This window comes from Typha latifolia, chromosome 7 (assembly GCF_019914945.1).
Source record: "Typha latifolia isolate L0001 chromosome 7, TyphaL0001v2, whole genome shotgun sequence".
NCBI lineage: Eukaryota > Viridiplantae > Streptophyta > Magnoliopsida > Poales > Typhaceae > Typha > Typha latifolia.
In genome coordinates this window covers 6,292,393-6,313,968 of record NC_133092.1, presented here as the reverse complement: position 1 = coordinate 6,313,968, position 21,576 = coordinate 6,292,393, and the positions used below count along the sequence as shown (strand labels likewise).

Below are 21,576 nucleotides of genomic sequence, written 5' to 3'. Positions count from 1 at the left end.
GAAATAATAACTTATTCAAGTATTTAAGTTTGTAAGGAGACCAACCTTGGAAAAAAATTGACTCATCCAACATAATATACGTTAAAAGGGCATGCCATTCTGATAGAGGTATTAGAGAGTTAATACTCTAAAAAACTTAAGTATATTAGATTTTAATATTCTTTCTCATTTCTAAGGCAGATAAATCTAATAAAATTTTTAACTCAAATTCTTCTGCTCTGATACTTGATATTATTATATATATATATATATATATATATATATATAGGAATCTAATGTCGGCACATGCAAGGCATGACATAATATAGTTGTATTACTTGTGTATGTGTTCCCTTATCCAAATGCTCCAGTAGTAATATAATGCATGGCATGGGGGTGTCGGTAGAGCACGGTATGGGTCCATGTGATGTGATGCCTTCCAGGACTAGCAAGAATCTTGCACTGCACGTGATGTCATGTCATGACTTGGCTCAAGAAATAGTAACAACCTAAACATACCCTAAATATTATAATAGCAACTTTTATTTATAATAACTCTTTTACTTGATAGATTGTAAAAAAAAGTTAAATATATTTTACCTTATATATTTAGACCCTGCATCACTTACCTATTACCTAGCAATAGTTAACTAATTGTCCATCACAATAGACCCATCATCATTAGTCAGCATCACACCTCGATGCTACCCACCCGAGGTCTCAGCTCAACATTTTTACACTAGGTGTGCGAAATTCATGAACCGCCACTCATAAATATTCTCACCTTGCATTATCGAGTATTGTTAGGTCTATACCATCTTATTATTTAATCTCCAACTTGAATACTTAGGGTTTGGCTCTCGTCAACTGACAATAAGTGTAATGGTCTATCTAAGCCTAGTGAACAGCATGCTTGATTATTCAGTATCCACAGTTAAGAAACTACAAGCATGGGCCTTATATATTTCCCTTGCCTTTTATCCTAGCTGGGGAAAGTGTCAAGTACTATCAAGATATAGAAGTCACATCTTTTATAGTAGTGCATGCGTGCTAGTGGTATGATAATATATGCCATAATAAGTATAATATAAAATATCATTATCATAGAGTAACATATTATCATATATGGGCACGCTAATCGAGATATGTACAAATCATGGTAAAGGTAGTCTTATCAACCATCGTGGTAAATCATCATGTGCAACTATAATGCTAATGCTAACAGGTCATTTATGAGCTGCTCTAATGTATAGCCTAGCTAGCACATCGTATTAATCGATAACGGTAAGAAAAGATACTCCACTTACTTGGATATGCTAAATCCCTAGTGCTAAGAAGACCCGATCTAAACTGGGTTCGCTCTGGGGTTCGCATTAGTCCCAGGGAGGTTTGTCGTAAAATAATGAGTTACTATCAAATTTATCATATTTAATGAATAAAAGAAAGTTAAAAACTACCCAAGATGGGTAAAGGCTAAGACCTAGTTCGAAATGGGTCTAACTAGCCCAGCCACAAGGCTTAGGCTAGTCCAAGCTAGCTTGGCCGCTCTTGGGTTAGGCCAACTCTACCATGCTTGGTTAGGCTAGCTCGACGACGCTCGGGTTAGGATAGCCTGAGTCACCCAGTTCTTCCCCTCTTTTGCTCAAACCTAATGCCGAGTACGTGGGGAGTGCCCTAGTGACCCCCTATTGCAGGCCGACTACTAAAGAAAAGGAGGAGGAAGGGTCACCAAGGAAGGAGACCTTGACTCGATAGAGTTAAATAACCACTGACGATCACCAACAGAGCAAGGAAGAGGATGGGGTGGAGGCTGAGATGGGATTAGCGCTGGAGATGGGAGAGGAGACATGGTGAGTGGTTGGACAAGGGCCTCAGTGAGCTCAAAGCTCCAACAAGCGCTATTGCCACCGACATAATGTGCTTAAATAGATGACATTAGGGTCAAGGAGGGTTCCAACTCATAATAGCTTGCCCCCTCAAGCTTTATGAGCTCAAGGGTCGTCTGAGGATCGATCGTTGTCCAAAAACCCTAAGAGGTGGCAATGGTAGAGGAGAAGCCCAAAAACTCACTCATCTCACCTAAATGCAACACTACTAAAGCGGAGGAGTGAAATCTTATCGACAAAGGAGAGGACGAAAAAAACGGATCACGACCATGACAAATACAGAAAGAGAAATGACAACTCGGGTAGAAAGAGATGCCGATAAAAAATGGGGAAGAAGATAAAAAGGGAAGGGGGATCCTCTCCCTAAGGCTAGTCGCCCTACATGTGCGCTAGCTCACTGCGGGTGGCATGTGCAGGGTGATTGCCAAGCAAGCTGAAACACCCCAAACCTCCAAATACACGTGTAATCCCCCAACGCGGTGCATCACATGACCTGTCAGTACAAGGATTTCACAAGGCACATAATAGCACAAATTCACCATAAATAAACTCAACCATAAGAGTCCGGATACAAGTTCCACAGGCCACAACAAGGCCATAGCAGGGGCTTAATACAACTAATAGATATACTGAAAGAAAGAAAGACAGCTACTCCTCGCTACCCACACTGCGCCTCCTAGCTCTGAAATAATGCCACAACGAGGTGGTGAGCTTACAGCCCAGCGAGTAGGATCCATATGATCTAAAATAATAAAATCACATGTGTATATCCAATGTATGCCTATATTTGCTAATAATAGCAGTATGCTTGTTGAAATGACTTACCATGAGTTACCAAATCATTGCAATCGATAAAGATTATCATTCATTATCTTGGAACATGCTAGTTCCTAAACGTATCACGATAAGTCTACACAGATATAAAGCTTGATACAATCTCTTATTCGTACACATCTCAATCATAGTGTTTACATGTTATGTATAGCAATAAAAGAGCAGTTTAGTCATCTCATGCCTACCAAAGCATTAATCATACTTATCATCGCTCACCGAGTTATTCACCACACAGGGTAAATACTTTCAAGAAATAATCATCCATCACATAACCATCCATCATCTCATACATCGGGAGGAGATATATACACATCTAGCGGTAATGCCACCTACACGTGTATGGCGACACTACATGTAACCGGTTGTCTATGGTCATCAGACTAAGAACTCTGGTCGTAAGCCCATATCTCACTCTCTCTAAATCATCACCGCCCTCAGCGGGAGAATCGGGAGCTTTCGGCTCATCAACAGACGCCCTAACCTGCGTCGTCGGGTACCGCTAGAGTTATATCCCCGTATCACAATCATGTTCTTCTATCATCATAATCTAGTCCTGACTATGCAGTATAACTACTTGAATGCCACACAGGCTCCCAATCTCAGGTGTAGGCCGCTAATAGTATAGTCATATAAAATACACTCTACCCTTAACTCTGGGCTGAGTGAGTAAGGGTACTGTTTAGTCAGAACCCGACTACTAATGATAGGTGGAAGTAGTGCGGTGTCTATGAGTGTATAAAGCATGTCATAGTCATCATGATCGTTACATTCTATATTCACAACAGATATATACGCAAGGGTATATCATACAAGATACATGGAGAACATCATCACACTAATGCTTATGCTACATTAACAATCTCATAATATCATGATAAACAAATTATCAATAATTACATATGTAAAGATATAATGTGGTATGCTAAATGCATGTATTAATACCGACATTTTCTACAGTGTCATGACAGGTATAGTGACTGTAACTATATTATTCTAAACTTGTATGAATTCTAATCGCCTAAGGAATCTCCATAGTATGCTAAATCTCGTCAGCTAGCTCGGTGCGTGCGTCAGAGAATTTTTCTTTTATATATAAATTGGGGTGTTACACAAGCTGTGCCTCGATAGAGGATAAGATACTATGTCGGGAAAGTTGAGAGGGGGGAAGGAAGAAGGCTCTATACGTGTCCTCTCCTCCAACATACATTTTTTTTTATTGGTGCATATTACATTGCGCCAATTAGGTGCCGATTGGTCTAGTCATTTTACCCTCGCATTAGCAACTTTATTACCTTGAAAGGTTTAACTCTTGCCAACGGTGGTATAATCGTCCGTCTAAGCTCGACGAATTGAATGCTTGATTATTTAGGATCCATAGATGGAACTTTAGACATGGACCCTACAATATCATATTATAATATGGTTTTTCCTGTACCTTACTCAGGCAAGGAGGTGTTAGGCACTATGAGACTTAAAATCCTATCCCTTATAGTCACCCATGTGGTACTTGCGACATTCTATTATATGAAGGAGATATTGACGGGGCAATTAACAAGTATAATATAAGCATCATCTAGAATAATAATTTAGGTATAATTAAACTTTTATTTATTTATTTTTGCTTATCTAGCAATCAAAGGTGTCCATTTGCAGGAGATCCAGAAAGAAAATTTTACTCGCTATGCTAAATTGCTAACTTCTCTGCTCTCTTTTAAAAGAGAGAAGCATATTTCCAAATCTCCTCCGCGGGACATCGAATCTCATTGTATCTTTTACGTCTTCAATACATGTGACGAAGATTTCTTCCTTGCCGTCCAGGAGACTCGAACACCCTTCTGCAAGCCCCATTCGACGGTCCATCTTTTGCCACGCGTCCATGATAAATGATCAACTAGGTCAACCCATTGCAATCCTTCCACGTGTAAAGAAAGGACCATGAAATAAATATACGCCGATAATTATGGGCCACAGTGTGCGCCACGTGTGAGGTCGCGAGATTTTGATCCAAAATGGTCGGTACCATAGTCTCATGATCCGTACTACCCATTAGAAGACAATGAGGTCGATTTTATTATAAAAGCCCTCGCATTTTCTCATAATATCATAAGAACGCCTCAAGGGGTTCACAATTATAATTTATAGATAGGGTTGTTTTTAGCAAAATAGAGGTTTTCGACAAGTCTTTAAATGGACAAAAGAGGTCGGCAAGTCGAAACAAAAGGGAGACAAATCACCGCCGAATTTAAATTGGAATACAACGGTTATAAAATTCAAAATTATGAGGCTAGTGGGTCCACATTGAAGTGGTCCTTGATCAAGCGTCAAGTTCTTTAGATCTATTATTAGTCAACTCATGTTCTTGTATTGATATATAGCTAATCTTGAATTAATTCACCTTTTAACTTTTAGATGCGATTTACAACCAAACACTATATTTTTCTAAATCAGAGTTTAGAGTTTGATAATATCTGATCTAATTTGATTCCAGTTCTGAGCTTTGTTGTATACATTAATGATCTATATTCATATTCATAATTAGCGAAGAGTTTTTGCTATTATCCCATGAGTATCTGATTTATTTTTACCTTGACACGTAGGGCATAATTATAGAGGATTTTTTAGAGTTAAATAACAAATAATTAGAAGTAGACATAATTATAGTGTCCATATATTACTTCAAATGATTGGTACTTAAATAATGGTTAGATTTTTGCGAATAAAAATCCAATGTCCCTTTCCTTTCTCTTTGTTCGCACTCTTCCCCTCCTTTCTCTCTTAACGGTCTCATCACTTCCTTGGATGCGGGAGAAGCGGAGAATATCACGGTGCTACTCTAATCCCTATCCTTGAAACCCTAGAAATGGAAGCGGCGAAGACGAGATAGATCTTGATTGCTTGTGACTTGTGGGTGCGCTTTCTCTAATCCCGATCCATTTCTAACGAATCCCCGTCGGAGGGCCTTCCTGGGGGATCTTCTGATGTCGTGGTGGGTTTCGAGCTAGGAAATGATAGAGATTTCCTAATGTTTTTAGATATCATGGCCTTTTCTCCTCTTAATCCCTTTGCGTTTTGCTGTTATTGAGCTCGCGCTGTTCGAAATGATAGAAAAATCCTAAGAAAATCGCTTTTGTTTTTTGTTTTTTTCCGTCCCTATTCGTTTCGACCCTCTTCTAATCTTTTGGAGTGAGATCTGATGAAGCTTTGTCTTCAGGGCAGTTCTCTTGTTAGATCTGTTGTTCAGTATCGGTGTTGGTCTTATCTCTCTCCCTCTCTGTTTTTTTTTTCTTTTGGTGTAATGTTCTGGAAATAGTGTGCTATAGATACCGACATAGTTCTTTAGGGATTGTTTTGTAGTCGTTATACATTAATTGAAAGTTTGCTTTGCTTATCAGATGGTTAAGCTCTGGTGAGGGTGAAGGATGGAAGCTGTTGATGTCGAAGAGAATCTTTTTGTAGCTGGTGATGCGAAGGTATTGCTTGAATAAATCTATTGACGTTTCTTCACAATTCATGTGATAATTAATTTGTAAAAGTACTTAGTACCATTATAAGTTGTCTCCAATTTTACTGCCTGTAATTGTTTTCAATAACATTTATGTATATCTTATTATATCTCTTTAATGCTAATGAAGTACTTACTCAAGTATCTAGTCTTTTTCAGATGCATATATGTATGTATATATATATATATATATCTTCTGCTAAAAGATTGTCAAATCACTAATATGCGAAGTAAAAGAAGCTAGCTAATGTTTTCCTTAAGCTAATCTCATTAAGGTTCTAAGCATTTGCTCAAGAAATTAAATGTTTCAAAAGCCATCCATGGTACTGTTCCTACTCTGGTTTACCATTGTCTGAGCCTCTGAGGGCCTGCAAAAGCTTATTAAGATGGTTTAGTATGTACCATTAATTTATATTTTTCACAAATTTTGGTGTGTAATATGCAGTTGCATGGTGGAATATGTAGAGCCCTATATGGGAATGTTCGTAAAGTATTGGAGATTTTCCCCTTTATTGAAGCGGCAAGGCCGAGAAGCAAGTCTGGCATACAGGCACTGTGTTCACTGCATGTAGCCCTTGATAGAGCCAAAGGCCTTCTTCAGCATTGTGCAGATTGTAGCAAGCTCTATTTGGTGAGTTCTTCCTCATAAGTCATATTGCCTTTACCTTCTGTCTTTCTTCCAGAGGTTTCCAAATTCCTGATTTTCTTTTTTTTGTCCCTCTTATAAGGGATAATTTCAAATAATAGATGATCCCAAGTCCAACTGATATCTTCACCTTTCTATGTGTTAGAGAGAGCTATGCGCTTTGTCTGGTGACTGATCTTTGCTTGTTCCTGACACATATAGTTTGTTTATCCTGTATCAATAATAAATTAAGTAATTAACAATTAAGGACTCAATTTTTATCCTTCCTCTGGTCTTTCTATAAAATTCCTGTACAACTAATAAAGTGGTGAAACTGGACTTCCTGTCCATGACCCATGCAAAAGAATGAATGTTGATGTTATCCGATTCCATCACAACCTAGAATCACCTACTAGGTTTTTTAGAATATTTGGTACAAGGACACGATCATTCATATTGTACTATTATTGTATGAGATACAAATAATAGTGGAGCCTTATTTAATCCTTTTCAATCCATCTTCTTTAATTCTGATTTGGTGGCTTGTAGTCGACTGTTAATATTCTTGTATCTTATAATTTATTACAACTTATATAGGTAAATCATTTTTCAACTTATTGTGAAACACTGAAACAAGTAAATTTTCTATGTGAGCCCTACTTCTGAATTCCTCCATTCTTTAAATTGTCTTCTTATATATGTATTTATTAATTTTTACTTCATGAGGAATGTATCTTCATGGACAATTTGGTCTGTTGACCATATGTTGATGTCTCTATCTATACTAGACAAACATTAATTCTTGTCTTGTATTATACTGATTGTAGATATGATATGTTTCTGTACTAATTTCTTCTTGTTAGTATTCTTGTTTCTTATATCCATGTATTGGTATACCAGGCTATAACCAGTGAATCCATTCTCATGAAGTTTGATAAGGCAAGATGCACGCTTATGGAAAGCCTTAGGCGTGTTGAAGGCATAGTCTCAGAAGATATCGGTTGTCAGGTATGTCGGAGATCAAGGTCATTAGAGACATTCCAAGTTATCTATTAATAAGAATACAGCATTATTGAACATTGTGACTCAGATAGGTTTGGAAAAATTCTACATTAGGCCAGGGTGGGTATAGTGTCCCTAAATGGCGATTTCCTTTTAGGTCTATGTGTTACCTATTTTAAAATATAGAGTTGTTTCCCTCCTCCCAGCAATGAAGTCATATACAAAATCATCTTGTTCTGAATATATCTTGTTAGCAACCATTTAACTAGGAAGTCTTTCTTCTCAACTTTAATTCTCGTAATGTTATTTAAAGCTGTTCCCAACTTCTCATTAAAGACCAATTAGTTTATTAACTATATGCTCTTTAGAATACTTAGTTGAAATTCTATATTATGTTGATACCAATTTCTGTTGACAACTCACTATTTTACTGATCACATTTACTTGTGAATGTTTAGAGGAATATATAGATAAAAAAGTTGAAGTTCACTTTGCCCTTCAATTAATTTTAGTTTTCTTGTAGGAATGTTTTTCACTTGGATATTGTGTTTTGGTTGAGACAAGAGGGCCAGCTTAGGATATGCATCAATTGAACAGACTTCAGATGCTTAAGAAAATTTAATTTACTAGTTTTAATAGGAATGTTCCATACACGTAAAACGGTTGATCTGCTAGTTACCCACTCAGTGCAGTTCTTTAGTTTACTTTGGCATGGGGTTCTAGTTTATTGCAACATATTTAGCTATTAGTTGGTCAAGTTATTTCTATATCTTTGCTTAGCACACACTAATGTACTATCCAGTTTTTAATGTATTTTTAATTGGAGGACTATATGGATATTAATGTGATATTAGGAACACAAAGGGTTTCTGCTGGTTCCACGTAGCGCCTATAGTTTCTAGTTAGCACACACTAATGTACAATTTCTGAAGTTTCTGCAATTCATCTTCGGCTATGCCTTCTGTCGTAGCGCCTATAGTTTCTGCTGTAGGATCTGATTGTGGTATCATGATAGGTTATGGACATTGCTGCTGAGTTGGAAGAAATTATCTTAATATTGGATCAATCAGAGAAGGAAGCTGGTGATGAGATAATCAATTTGCTGCAGAGAAGCAGACAATCTGACAGTACTTCAAACGACAGTGAGGAGCTGGAAGTCTTTCATCAGGCTGCTTCAAGGCTGGGCATTTCATCTTCCAGAGCAGCACTGACAGAGAGAAGAGCCTTGAAGAAGCTTATTGAAAGAGCACGTGCTGAGGAAGACAAACGGAAAGAATCTGTCGTATCATACTTATATCATCTCATGAGAAAATATTCAAAGCTTTTCAGAAGTGAGGTTGCTGATGACACCGATTCTCAAGGATCAACTCCATGTTCCCCGAGCATAATAGGTTCTGAAGATATTTGTGGTTACAGAAATGGTCGGGCCTTCGAGAGACACCTATCTAAGCTTCAATCATTCAATTTTAGTCTTGGTAACACGAGATATAGAAATATGCCAATTCCTCCGGAAGAGCTTAGGTGCCCAATCTCCTTGCAACTTATGTATGATCCCGTCATCATCTCATCTGGGCAGACATATGAGCGTGTCTGCATTGAGAAATGGTTAAATAATGGGCATAGTACTTGCCCAAAATCGCAGCAGCAGCTCTCGCACCTCGGTCTAACGCCAAACTATTGTGTTAAAGGCCTGATTGCTAGTTGGTGTGAGCAGAATGGAGTTACTGTTCCTGATGGTCCTCCAGAATCCCTAGATGTCAATTGGGCGCCTGCTTTCTCAGACTGCGAGACCATGGATTCCCGTTCCATGGAAAGTATCAACTCTAGCAAAGTGAAGGGTGTCAAAGTGGTTCCTTTAGCAGAGAGCTGTAGAACAGAAGAGCTCAAAGGTAATGAAGAAGGCACTTTAGAAGATGGCTCATGTCATAGCTTGGATGACATGGGAAGGTATGATAGCTTGCTTACTGTGCTGCATGAAGGTAAGAGTTTGCATAAACAATACAAAGTTGTGGAACAAATAAGGTATCTGCTCAAGGATGATGAGGAAGCAAGGATCTATATGGGCGCAAATGGGTTTGCTGAGGCACTAGTTCAATTTCTGCGATTGGCTATACATGATGGAGATGATAGAGCTCAGGAGGTTGGTGCAATGGCTCTTTTCAACCTTGCAGTAAACAATAACAGGTATTGGAGTTAATATAAACAGATTTACCTTTGGTTAGCTGTCTGCTTGTGAAGAATAGAAGACAACCCTAGATTAAACTTTTTAAGCACTTCCATGCAAATTTGTAATGACCCTCTCCCACTACTGCGGATAGCATGTCTAGCTAATTCCTCAGAATAAATATCTCCCTTTGCATGATTAGCTGTATTATCTCTTCTATGGTCAGACATGTTTAATCACATTCTTTTCCCTATTCTCGATGAGAACCCAGCAAGCACACATTTTGACAGTTCTGTTACTGTTTTTGTTATCTGTAGCATTTCCCTCAGAAAGTTATTGACTTGGTATAAACTTTAGCAAAACATTCCTCTTATCTTGTGTAGTATAGCGTGCCATTCCTTGATCCCTTAGGTCTTTGCACCAAAATTAAATGTCCAAAGGGTAAGCCATTAATCTTCTCTTCTTCCTGTCTTCATTATAGATGTAAATAATTATAAGTCACGAAGGAAATTTGTTGATAGAACACTACACATTGTAATTGTTTTGGATTGTTGAATTTTTGTCATGAGATATTTTTTATAAGCAGTTCTGCACCTTCATTTCCTTTTACCTTTCTAATGAGAAACTCTGTACTCATTATTTCAGGAATAAATGTCTGTTATTGTCAGCTGGAGTAATCGATCTTCTGGAGAACATGATTTCAAACTCTCATATGCATGAATCAGCCACTGCACTTTACCTGAACCTCTCGTGCCTCGATGATGCCAAGCCCATTATTGGTTCAAGCCAGGCTGTTACTTTCCTAGTCCAGATCCTCCATACCGATGACCCTGAAAGCAGCACCTGCAGGCATGATGCTCTCTACACCCTGTACAATCTCTCCTCACACCCGGCTAACATCCCTTCTCTTCTATCCTCTGGCATCATCGATGGCCTCCACTCTCTTCTCACCATCCCCTCAGAGACTGAAAGCCTGAATTGGGTTGAGAAGGCTCTTGCAGTCCTCATAAACTTGGCATCAACTCAAGCCGGAAGGAAGGAGATTTTATCACTGCCAGGACTGGTCGGTGCACTTGCGATGCTCTTGGACACCAGTGAGCCCTCGGAGCAAGAGCAGGCAGTGGCATGTCTCTTGCTGATGTGCACTGGTGACGAGAGATGCATTCATATGGTGTTACAGGAAGGAGTTGTACCATCATTAGTATCTATATCAGTGAATGGAACTACTCGAGGGAAGGAGAAGGCGCAGAATCTGCTGAAACTCTTCAGAGAGCATAGGCAACGAGAGCATTCACCTATGAGACAGCAAGAACTGCAGGTGGAGAGTGGTTATGGTCATAACGGGATGATCAGAGAGTCGAGACCAATGTGTAAATCGAGATCAAAGAAACTAAGTCGGACTTTGAGTTCGATGTGGAAGAACAGGAGCTTTTCAGTGTATCAATGCTAGTTTTGATCACTTGAATCATGTAAATTTTTTTCTTTTCTCTCTTCTATATTTCTTTTTAGTCCTTTTTATGGAAAAAAATTTCAAGTTGCTTTCCCCCTTCTTGGAGGGTAATGTAGGCAGTTAAGCTTTGACTCACTGTCAAAGAAAGATGTACAGGCTTTCTATTATGGTATCTTTTGACTTCTCACATATCCTTCTCACTCCAAAACTATGGTCTTTATGATTTGCTACTTCATTTTAATGACATCGAAATACTCTTCAGAAAACCCAAATATTTTGAACAATACATGACTTCAGTAGACATAATCTTACATAAATAAAAGGGAATTTTATATAATTGTCACTGAACACTTCTAAGATATCATAACTAGTTAATTACCAGTACATCGACAAAATATTATAATTGCGACTGAAGTTATTATACTATTTAAAAAATATCATTTTATTAGTTAAATCTAACTAACTATAATTAATATCGAATTTAAATAAAAAAACCATTTACACTTGTATAAAATCTTGAAAATAGTTGGAAAACAAGTATCCAATATTTTTACCCAATGTTATTATAGTACAAGGAAAAATATCATCTTTTATGTAAGACAAAAGTCATTGGCAAATATTTTACTCTAAACTTCAAGAAGAAAAATGTATTTGTCATTTAATTTAGGAAAATTTATGATCTCAACTTATATTTTATCTATTTTGTGTGAAGATTTTATAACCCTATCCTTCATTTTCTTCTAAAATTTTTATTTAAAACCCTGACATAATTTTGACTAATGACGTCGACTAAATTACTGAAATACTCCCACCATCTCCTGCCATCTTTTTATCCCTCCACTATCTTTCTTCTATCTTCCCCAACCATCTCCTTTTATCGTCGTAGTCGCCGTTGCCATCATCTTTCCTCGTCTTCCCCTTCCTCCTCTTTTTGGAAGAGAAAATAAGGATGAAGAAGACAGGGGTAATTTAGATATTTATAAATTATTTTGTATATTAATATTCATTTGTTGGTACTGTTCAAGTTAATCCAAGGTGTTAAATGGTTGGATTACTATAATAAATTAATATTAAATTAAAAAAATAAAATCATTACAAGCCCGTCTAGCTCAGTTGGTAGAGCGCAAGGCTCTTAACCTTGTGGTCGTGGGTTCGAGCCCCACGGTGGGCGTAATTTCGAACATATTCTATTTTTTCACCTCCTATAAAATCACCACTCCCTCCCATCTAGTTTTCTAAGCCAAAATGCTCAAACAAGTGCAATTAGTTTGTTATCCATCTTTATAGAGTCTTCTATCTAATTCACAGAAAGCAAGGAAGAACCTAAACAGACAACTGCATTTGCTTCAGTTTATTATCAGAATCAGTCACTTCCTACAAAGATTTTTCAAAAACTTTTCCAAGTCCATTGTAAGATTTACTAGTACAACTTAGCACAAAACACAGTGCAATTTTGTGAGCAATCAAACTAACTTCTGGCCTTCCTTTTTTCCTCTACAAATCGCTTCAGATGCCACCCTTCATCAAACAACTCCATGATAGGATCATTTAGCATCCTCTCCTTACATTCTTCTTGTGTCTTATTTCTATCAATCTTCTCTTTGTCAGATGCCACACTATCCAAAGCTTCTATTATCTCACTGCAGCTTCTCTCCATATCCCTTTTTTCCTCTTCCTCCACCTTCTTCTTGGCCTGCTGTTCGTCGTCGTCGTCGTCGCCGCCATGCAAATGCAGCTTCGCACTTGTCTCATTTTGCTTGTCGCACTTTATGTCGACCACGATATCCCTCTCTTCGCATGTCGTCCAACTAGGGATTAAGTGAATGAAGCAATGGTGAAGCAAAGCGATCAGTCTGTCGATGAAATTGTCGAACTTGCTTGGAAGGGACTCAGCGAAGAGTGCAAGCTCATCCATCTTCCTAAAGATATGCGAAGATGGTGGAAAGATTGACATGGTTATGTCTTCAATGATTTGGATTTTGTCATCAACGAAGGAGAGGACTAGTAGCCATTGAAGCAGTAATGGGTGCAAAATGGGAATTGTCATGGATGCCATTGCCTTTGTTAGTGAGCCTATGGGACCATCAAAGCTTTCGAGTCTCTGGTATGCTTTGCAGGCTATGTTCATGATGGAAGATCCATAATTGAACAATAGGCGTGGCCTCTGGCCTCGCGTTGATATTCTTGGAGAACCCTGTGAATGTTGCAAGAAATTGAGTACTTCTGTTCAGAGTTACCAGGGCATCAAGATAGAGAAGTTTTTTATTTTTAAATCACGTTAGCTTTGGAGAGTATCTATCAAAGATATTCCCTAGATTGAACACAAAATATTACCTCAACCAATCAACTAGAACATCATAAACTAAAAGACCATCCAAAATTGCCTAACCAGACACCTGATTAGCTTCTCAAAATCTCTTGAGACAAAATACTAAAAGAGAAGAGGAAAAGCTAGCCTTTTGCAGACAAGTATTTGTATATGTATATCATAGTCTTCCTCTATTATTAAGCTGCTTCAATATATTCTTCAAATTAAAAGGTTAATTTCATTTGTCTAGCATTATTATACTTTGTCTTTAAGTTTTTGTTTTTCAGAAAGAATTTCGTCTTCTCTTGAAAGAAACAAACACGAAGAAACAAGACAGAAGAAAAAATCCCTTAACATGAACTAAACTGGTAGAAAAAAAGAAGAAAAAAGAAACACCCTTAGATTGTTAGAAAAAGGAAAATGAAAAGCTCACCATAGGCTTGGACTCCTCTCCTCCTTTAATGGGATCGATCATCTCATGCAATCCTAATTGGTTTCCAACTGTAAAAGTTGAAAACCAAAAGGACAAATATTGAGGTCTAAAGGAATGTCTCTGATCTCGTATAAGAAAGAAAATAAAGTTGTTGCTGCTCGGGTGCCATAAAGTGAACGGCAGAGAAGAGAGGTGGTAGTTTTTCCCTGAGAAAGCCTTCAAACGCCTTCAATTTTGGCAAGGAATGCCAGGCTCCATCCACGTGTTACTTGTTCAGTTATTTCCTCGGACTTATTCAGACACGATATAAGCTTCCAAATTCTCATGAAAAAGCCCCAATAACCCAAAAAGTCCCATCTCTAACTAGATCAATTTTCGGTCTAATTCTGATAACTATGTTCTGTAGTGTTTGTTTAAATGTTATCAATATGTAGGACAATGAGCCAAGCTCTAACTAGGTTAGGGCAACTTCATGTTTGATTCTAGTAACTATATTTTCTTTTTAAATTTTACCAATAAGTAGGATGCCATACAGATAAAAGAATGCAATACCAGAAAAAAGAGTAGGGGATATTAATAGCAGTAAGATTCTGGAAGTAGGGGGGCGTAAACGAGCCGACCCTCCGGCCCAGGCTCGGCCAAATTTACTTTTGACTCTTATAAGTTTGCTCAGGTTCGGCTCAGCTCGTGTTACTTGTTCAATTATTTCCTCGGACTTATTCAGACACAATATATGCTTCCAAATTCTAATGTGAAAGCCCCAATACTTACCAATAGATAGTAGGTTCTGCAATGGGTTATCTAAATGGCAAAGATAATGCTAACAACTTTCAAATGGACATCTTTATGAAAAGAAAACATAACATATACTTTGTAATATAATTATTAGAACTGAAACGGACCGAGCGAGTAGACCGATAAACTGGTGAATCTACTATAAATTTGCCGACCCAGCAGTTTAATTTGCGAAGCTTTGTTAACCGATTAGATTGCTCATATTTGTAAAATTACATAACTATTGTTATTGTTTGATTATTTTATTCTTTACTAAGGATATTTTAGTCTCAAAGGTAAACTAATTATATCCTGAAAAAAAGAGAAATTAAAAGTGTCATTAAGATATGACTTTCCTATATTTGATATATTTAAATGTAAAGACTATTTAAAATATGGCTAAATAATAGAGACATACAATTATATTACTTTTATAGACTAGAACTATCTATATATTATTAAAATATTTTTTATAGACTAGATGTCTTGTTGAGTGGCCTAATGATTGAATTAATAACCAGAAAAGTCCATCTCTAACTAGATCAATTTGGATAACTATGTTCTGCAGTGTTTTGTTTAAATGTTATCAATATGTAGGGCAATGAGCCAAACTCTAACTAGGTTAGGGCAACTTCATGTTTGATTCTAGTAACTATATTTTCTTTTTAAATTTTACCAATCAGTAGGATGCCATACATGTTAGGATAAAGAATGCAATACAAGGAAAAAAGAGTGGGGGATATTAGTAGGATTAAGATTCGTGGAATTAGGAGTATAAACGAGCCTGAGCGAGCCGGCTCGGCTTCAGGCTCGGCCAAATTTACTTTTGAGTCTTATAATTTTGCTCAAGTCTGGCTCAGTTCAATTCGAGCCGGGCTAGACCAAGCCCGAGCCCGAGCCTATTAACAAGCCTCCATCTCTCCTCTCTCTCTTGCTTCTCGCAACTCAGATTACTACCCAACCCATGGCCATGATAATGAATATTTCGCATTTGGATAGTGATTGAGGTAGTCAACAATGGCGGAGCAAGAGTACTAGTGGACGTGGGAGTTGCTCGGGTTCGAACCAAGGAGGCCGTTCGAGTGTGAGGAGGCAGTTTCGCACCCGTCTTCGTGGTCAAGAGGCTCCCCGTCCCATTGTTGTTGCCCATTTTGCTCTTTGAGACCTCAGCTTCCTTGACCTCGTGACGCCAAAGATCGAGATGCCAGATGGTGGAAGAGGACGAGAACGAGGAAGAGGAGGAGATGAGCCGACGGTGGGGAAGGAGGAAGAGGAGGGTCGATGGTGGGGAAGGACGAGGAGTAGTGCGCCGATGGCTTTGGGAATTTAGGATCGGAGCGATGGAGGCGGTTAGGATTTGAGAATTTTTAAGATTTAGGGTTTGATAAGTTTATATACCGAGTCTATTGAGTTGAGCCTGAGCGAGCTGGTTTCGGCTCAGGCTCGACTTGAAATTCAAATTGAATTTTGAATTTAGGCTTAGGCTCGGCTTAGCTCAAACTGAGCCGAGTCGAGCCTGAGCTTCAGCCAAGCCAAACTCGAGCCGCTCGTTTATTTTGACACCCCTATGTGGAAAGCACTCGTTAGCCATGACCCTCTTTATTTTCTTACTATCTTCGTCATCATTTTCGTCTCTTTTTTTCTTGTTCTTGAAAAATACTATCAAACAACTCAATAGGTTTATTAAGCCTAAAGAGAAGAAGAGAAGAAGAGAAAACCCTATTGCCTATCAAACAATGAGTTAAGTGAACCTAAACCAATACAAACTCACTCAATAGGTTTATTAAGCCAACCCAAATGAGTATTTAATTTGAACTGTGAGTTTGATATCACAAATCCAACAACTTTTACCTTGATAGCAAAGCTGCAATTCACAATCTCCCTGCCACCCACAACCATTATTCTGTTCACGTTGGAACCTAAAGAAGTAAGGCGACATTAATCTTCTCCACTTGCACTGGCTTCATGAGCACTTATAACCCTTTTGATGAGCACCGACGCCTTCGCATGTTGCCATATATCAGCCATTGTATGAATATCCACCACTACCGCACTCCCCAAAAGCTTGAACAAATTTCGTACCCAGCTAGCTTCCATGCTAGACATTTACTCCACCTTGCTCAATGAACTCGTCTGAAGCATCAAATTATATCTTGCATGTACAATCTTCACCTTCTAAACTTCTATTAGTTATCTTTTTTCTTTTTTTCAAGTTCATCTTGTTAGTCGCACGCTATTAGCAATGGTGTCCATGCTACAAGAACATTCCTTTGTGCATACCAAATTTGGGACTAAACAATCATAATTTTCAGACAATATGCACAACAAAGTAATGTCTTATCCTCATCGTCTATCTCCCCTTCATCTAGGAGACCTTGGAGCCTTATTTTATCTTCAAAGAGCACAATCTCTCTTTATGATACTCGATTAGTAACCCGTAGTGTGTGGTATATGTTCTCTAGTTTTACCCATATGCCGAAAATTACCTTCTCATTAACAACCTCAAGAAGAACCTCACCACTAAACACAGGCGAATATAGATCACTCTCGTCTCTATACCAAAAAGAGAGAACAAGAGAACTTCTTACCTACCAACTCACTGTCACTTACATTTAGGTCACACAAGCTCTGGCTGTCCTTAATCCAAACCACATGAGTCAAGCAAACTCAAACTAACATAACTTACTCAAATGAGTACTTGGTCCATGAGGTGTAATTCATTTGCTAGTAAGTGGTTACATTTTTGCTTATTCTCATGCGGCTCATATATGAGGAAGACATCTGTAGTCACAACAAGAGATTCCATCTCTGATTCAAAATTAGAAAACAAAAACGGAATTAAAAAACACAAAATTAAATCCTGAGACTAAAAGTAAAAGTTGCCAAAAGATTGAGACATTATTATTTTTTTTTATCATTGAAAAACTTCCGTCAACGAAAAGAGAAAAAAACCACAGATCTGATTAATATCTCGGATCAATTATCTATTTCATATTCTATTCAGTTTCAGTTTTTAAAGTTCGATTATTAATTGGTTTTTTAAACATAGCCGAATTCAATTTTTCTAAACTAATTCAGATTTGATTTTTAACTTTTGACTTTGATTTGATTTGTACTTTTGTTTTTCATATCTTTAAACCTAGTTGGTATAAAAATTCTATCCCTCTCAAAACTTTTAACTTATGATATTGTGATCATCAATTTGAGTAGTAGAATTGTTTAGTCATCTCATTCATGTCTTAGATATTAATTCTGATAAAGTTGTATAACACACAAGTTATAGTAATAACAAATGTTTTTGAATCAGGTTTTTGCTTCATTGGGCTTCGTTTGGGTGGGCTTTAAATCCTACGTTTATTTGTAATCTTTCGTTTACAATCTTTAATGCAATATAAGTCCACGAACATTCTCTTTTTTCTTTTTCTTAAAAAAGAATAGAAAGAAAAGAAAGGAACAACCATTACGTCGGATCAACTGATGAAGTTCATGGCTTAACGCATCCAAAGAAAAAAAGAAGTAAGTAGGGATAATTAGTCAAGCATCTTTATCTGTATGCAACCTCTTTTCAAGGCAAAACAAAACTAGCTCATTTCCTCTTTCTTGATCCTCTCAAAAGCTTTTTCTGCCTCTCATAGATCTATCCCCATTCCTTCATTCCTCCATTCCAATCCAAGAATCTATGCTCTTCCAAAACTAGTCTAAAGAAAACCTTTTTCTTTTCTTTTTTTAGCAAGCTTACCTAAGATTTACTTCCAATACCACCTCACTTTGTCAGTAAAGCGAATGAGATACATTGCTAGCTCTAACTGCAGGTTTCCAGGAAGCAAGCATAAAGAAAGAGCAGGAGATCCTCTGCAGGTCCCAGTTGCAGGTACTTACTATGCCTTCATTCCCTGGCATCAAAACCAACAAAGAATGGAGCAAAATTCCTGCAGGCCAAGCTGTAGACAATTTGTTCTTTAGTTTTTAATGGAGATGGACAGTAAGTTGAAGGACTCGGGTCCAATTTCTTCTAAGGCTGCTTAAAATTAGCAAATTAGAATTAGGATTAGAATACTTACTTGATGGTGAAAGTCTACACATCCTAGTCAATGGCTGCTGGAGATGTGAGGTGGCACTGGAAAGATTTCGAATCTATGGAAAGTTTTCTTAGGGCATAACTGACCAGCTTCATAGATCTCAATTCAATCTAGATAGTGATATTGGCCGGTGTATACTTTTCTTTTCTTTCTTTCTTTCTTTCCTTTCCTGCCAACCTCGTCCTCCTTTCCAATCATTACGATAGAGATGTGTATCTTTTATGACCTCTCATGAGAGGGTTGTGACCAGGCGTGGGTTGGTGTGGGCCGATAAGAGTGTCTCGTCCTTTTATACTTTGTTCTAATTCCACAGTCCTCTCTATATTCAATTCCGAGTGCAAAAAAAAAAAAGAAGAAGAAGAGAACTAGAGAATACTTCCTTAGTTTTATATATTTTTTGTACATATTGGCAGATAAGTTGCTCCTCTTGTTGCAGAGGTGGAAAGATGGTAGAAATGAAGAGAAGAGAATATTCCTGTGAACTATTGAAAATTATTGAGGATAAGAAAGAATCAAGAGAAAGGGAAGGATAAATAAAGTGGTTAGAGAAAGATAATATTTCTTATAGAAAGAGTATAGATTGGGATATTGCATGCCTAGGATCTTACGTTGTCATCCTTTCCGTGTTGTTATCCTATGTATGCTATGAATGAAGCAGGAGAAATCCTTTGGCTTTTCTGAACCCTTTAATCTTAAAAGTGAACAAGAAGTGGTATATTGCTTGGAAAATAGGGGCCAATTTGCGCATTTGCCAAAGTAGTAGTGTTTTTATAGTTTTTTTTTTAAATATATATATATATATATATATATATATATATATATTTTTTTTTTTTTTTTTTTTTTATATATATTTGCCGCTGAAAAAAATTCAAAATAATATAGGGATTTTTACATAATTGCCACTGAATTCAGAAAAATAATAATATCATAATTGGTAGTGGAATCATTGTAATTTTTAAAAATATCACTTTATTAGTTAAATCTAATTAATCATGATTAAAACATAACTTCAGTTAAAAAAGACTATTTTACCTTTGCATAAATTATTAAACATAGTTTAAAAACTATTTAATACTATAATACAACAAAATATATCTTAATTTATATGAGATAAAAATTGTTGATAAATATTTTACACTCTAAACTTAAAAAGGGAGGCATTTTAGTCATACATATGTGTCTATTAGCTTAAGTAATAATCTTTTAGGAATATTTTTATTAAAAATGAACCATTATGACAATTTTAAAAGAGTCTTAAGATTTTAGTGATAATATGATATTTTAAAGAATGTAATATTATAATTGCCATTATATTCTTTAAAATATCATAATTCTCACCAAAATCTTGTCTTTTCAAAATTGCCATTATGGTTGGTTTTTGAAAGAATATTAATAACAAAGTTTAATTAAAGTTAACAAAGACATGCAAATGACTGAAATACACTTCTTTCTTAAAGTTTAGAGTATAAAATATTTATTTAATAATTTTTATCTTGCATAAAAAAAGATATTTTCCTTGTACTATTACGTTGGATAGCTTTTGAACCACTTCTAATAAATAATACAAGGGCAAAATAGTTTTTTTTTTTTTAAATTTAAGTTACGTTTTAATTATGATTAGTTAAATTTAACTAATGGAATGATATTTTTAGAAGAATACAAAGATGTTGATGGCAATTATGGCAATTATATAATTGTTTTAAAAAAAGGCTAAAATAGAAGTAAATGAAGATTTTTTGACTTGCCATATAATATATATTTTATGAGAGGATGGTGAATATTAATTATAGCAAAGATCATAGTAGCATCTCTATACAAATTTCTGGGCCCTTCTAAGGGGCATAAATAATTATTAAATTGAATTCTCCATACATTTTTTATAGGAGCCTTTCACTCTGTGTAATATTTAAATGCAGAATATATGTTGATAGTTGCTATATATATTCCCAAATTTAGCTTAAATAAATCCAAATGTGAGGTATGCCAATATCTTTGAGAACATCCATCCCCAAGATCAAGGGAGCTTAGTAGTTCCACTTACTACTTTTAATAAATTAGTCCAGATGGGATTAGTAGTTTAAGTGTATTAACGAGACCTAACTTGCGGTTGCATCCCTGAATTTTTTATTATTTGCAAATCTGTCATCTCTCTTTTTTTTTCCCGTGTTGATCAAGCACAATCTCGAATTAAGATCAAACAATTATATAAACTTCAGTAGAATAGAATTTAAGTACAAGATTTGCGACGAATTTATTGAAAAATTAAAACATCTCCACCTCATCATCAAGCTTCATACAGCTTGGCATCACAAAAGATCTTAGCCTCGAACACATGGCCAATATGTTAAATATCACTTGCTACCGGAGAAGCAATCTCGTGGTAGGAGATGAATCCACGTCTCAAACCCAGTGGAACGTCCTACGAACTTGCTACATTCGAGTACGTCGCAGCGCATTGTTGGGCAGTGCCCCTTTTTCTCCCACGTCCCTGGCTGCAGAGGATCCTCCTCTTGTATCAAAAAACCCCGCCAACCCGAGCT

The 21,576-nt window shown here is 36.8% G+C and overlaps 2 protein-coding genes and 1 non-coding gene across 3 annotated transcripts; 2 read left to right on the top strand and 1 right to left on the bottom strand.

Annotated features, from left to right (window-relative positions):
* The first annotated feature begins 5,447 nt into the window (after window positions 1–5,447).
* On the top strand, window positions 5,448–11,631 carry LOC140793016 (U-box domain-containing protein 45-like). Its single transcript, XM_073144327.1, has 6 exons — window positions 5,448–5,685; window positions 6,092–6,169; window positions 6,647–6,832; window positions 7,727–7,834; window positions 8,844–10,012; window positions 10,638–11,631. The coding sequence occupies exons 2-6, from the start codon at window positions 6,119–6,121 to the stop codon at window positions 11,440–11,442; spliced, it is 2,319 nt and encodes a 772-aa protein (XP_073000428.1). The 5' UTR covers window positions 5,448–5,685; window positions 6,092–6,118; the 3' UTR covers window positions 11,443–11,631.
* Window positions 11,632–12,540: 909 nt separating this feature from the next.
* On the top strand, window positions 12,541–12,613 carry TRNAK-CUU (transfer RNA lysine (anticodon CUU)). Its single transcript has one exon. It is a non-coding gene; the product is annotated as a tRNA-Lys (tRNA).
* Window positions 12,614–12,762: 149 nt separating this feature from the next.
* On the bottom strand, window positions 12,763–14,330 carry LOC140792710 (uncharacterized). The gene is made up of 2 exons (XM_073143867.1): window positions 14,184–14,330; window positions 12,763–13,636 (listed from the first exon to the last, which is right to left on the bottom strand). The coding sequence occupies exons 1-2, from the start codon at window positions 14,223–14,225 to the stop codon at window positions 12,911–12,913; spliced, it is 768 nt and encodes a 255-aa protein (XP_072999968.1). The 5' UTR covers window positions 14,226–14,330; the 3' UTR covers window positions 12,763–12,910.
* Between the last annotated feature and the right edge of the window lie 7,246 nt (window positions 14,331–21,576).